Source organism: Austrofundulus limnaeus, unplaced genomic scaffold, assembly GCF_001266775.1.
Source record: "Austrofundulus limnaeus strain Quisiro unplaced genomic scaffold, Austrofundulus_limnaeus-1.0 Scaffold419, whole genome shotgun sequence".
NCBI lineage: Eukaryota > Metazoa > Chordata > Actinopteri > Cyprinodontiformes > Rivulidae > Austrofundulus > Austrofundulus limnaeus.
The window spans coordinates 32,383-34,551 of record NW_013952821.1 but is presented as its reverse complement, the minus strand read 5'-3'; the positions used below and the strand labels follow the sequence as shown (position 1 = coordinate 34,551).

The window sequence follows — 2,169 nt, the reverse complement described above, 5'->3', positions numbered from 1 at the left end:
GAACCGAAGAGGAGCCAGGAGCTGAGTTCTGCTCACCTTTTCAAATTAAAGCGAGGAAAAAAAACCCAGAGATTTTCTAAATAAAAGACTAAAACAAACCGAACCTGAGCAGAACCAGTAAACAACAGGAACCAAGGTGAGCATGTTTCACAGGTAAAGTCAGGTTCAACAAGTTTCTGCTTCATGTTCGGGGGTTCGGACCAAMCGGAGCCGAACCACAAAGTTCGGCTGCTTCTCTGGACCTCACAAATCTGACTTTTCACTTTTATTTCATTTCTACGTTTTATAGAAAAGCTTCAGTTTTCAGGTAAAACTCCTAAACGCGAACAGAGGGGTTTATTTTGCGTCTAAAGAGTCCAGAGTTCTGGTTCCGGTCCAGCAGCGGGTCACTCACCTTGTAAACATTCTCCGTTATACGGTGCACCTCGTCGGTCCGGGACATCCTTGTCGTCTCGTGGGTCAGAACCATAAACCGGGGAGATTTCCTTCTGTGATGCCGAGGCTTTTTTTTGGATTTATTATTATTATTATTTTTTTATTTGGTCCGAACTGCAGCTGGGGGAACAGAACCGAAAAGAACCTGTGGTCGGGCAGAGACAGGAACGTCAGTCCGTGGGATCCCGGCTTTTATAGAGGAGTCCTCCGCTGCGCCCACACCGGCTCCCCAMGCAGCCAGTCAGCGGCGGCTCGGTGCCGCCCGGCCGGAGCGCAGAGGCGGGGCCAAAGAGACGGGGCGGTGTTGCGTTCAGGAGCGCTGGGAAACGACACAACCGAGGACTGAAACACCGCCTGACAGGGCTGGGACAGAAAAAACACTAAATAACAAATTTTACTCTTTAATATGACGATTTTAACAGATAATAAAACAGTTTAAATGTGATTTAAAGATCTTAAATGCGTCTAGTAAACGTTTTAGTTCAGTTTGGAGCACCGAGCGGCCATTTTTTTCCTCTAAGCAGATGTATTACCCAATAGGTGATTTTATTAACACTTCTTAAAACAATAGCTTTTTACTAAATCATCAAGGTTGTGAATTAACACACAATAAAATATACTATTGTCATCTCTTGATGTCTTAGTGTTTTAAATGAAACTTCTTATGTGTCTGGTTGACCTGAATCTCCTAATCTTTTCATTAAAATAAAAATCTAGAATAAAAAAAGGATACTATATATAATTTACTAATTCAAACAGTCCATTTCCTGTCAGTTTGGCTTTTTCAAAAGCTAAAAAACTGATAATTTGGATGGATTCGAGCGTTTGAACAGTGACGCTCTAATTTCCTCACTTTTCACCGAGTCCCTAAACGCGTCATAGCATTTCAGAGAAGCTGCTGTCACGAGCTGCCCACGCACGCGCCTCCTCTGCTACAACCATTCACAACTGAGCCTGGTCCAGATTCATTCCCTGGAACATCCGGACTCTGGGAAGTTTGGGTGTTTTATTTTGAAATTTTAAACTGACAGTCACAGCAGCAGCAGGTTTTTGGRTGGATCACCATGATTCTGACCCACCTGTTTTACTTGTGTGGCTCTGAGCTGAGTGGAATGGAGCAACCATGGTGGGTTAGGGAATCCCACACAGCTCGGCTCATCACGAAGCTCTCTGAATGGAAACCCACCTAAAATAAATAAAAGAGGATAATCACAGGCCTTTTTTTTATTTCTGGCAACACTTCCCTGCAGTGAGCTGAAAGAGATAGTTTAAGGCCGCTCAGATAATGAACAGGAACAGGCTGGTTCCGTGTTGATTCCCCCATCAGATTAAATCCAGAGGCCTGAGGACTGGAAGTGAAAATCAATGGGATCAACGACAACATTCCCACTGTCAGCGAACGCATYGATTTCCCCTTTAATGAGTTTTAATCCCAACAATCAGCCTGAATCTTCATGGTTTCTGACATCTGGATAATAAACAAATAAACAGTCAGGAATAAACCTGAAGTTTTTGTTGGGTTTTAATATGTTTTCATCAAAAATATTAGGACAGATTATTAAGATTCATTTATGAAAACGGTAATTATTGATATTAATTTAAAGAAGTTCTGTCTGTGTGTAGAACCGGGGCGCAGTGGAGGTGGAATCAGGTAGGCAGGACCATGGGTGGGCCGGTCACACACACACACACACACACACACACACACACACACACACACACACACACACACAC

At 43.4% G+C, this 2,169-nt stretch overlaps 1 protein-coding gene across 8 annotated transcripts in view; it reads right to left on the bottom strand.

Annotated features, from left to right (window-relative positions):
- baiap2b (BAR/IMD domain containing adaptor protein 2b) overlaps window positions 1-660 on the bottom strand; it is a 67,792-nt gene extending 67,132 nt beyond the window's left edge. For 5 of the 8 annotated variants that reach the window (XM_014024347.1, XM_014024350.1, XM_014024352.1 and 2 more), the window contains exon 1: window positions 395-659. In XM_014024347.1, coding sequence (XP_013879801.1) covers window positions 395-469 — 75 coding nt within the window. In that variant the 5' untranslated portion in view covers window positions 470-659. Of the gene's footprint in view, window positions 1-394 lie in introns of all 8 variants that reach the window. The other 3 variants (XM_014024345.1, XM_014024346.1, XM_014024349.1) reach the window with 1 other exon arrangement.
- Window positions 661-2,169: the final 1,509 nt, after the last annotated feature.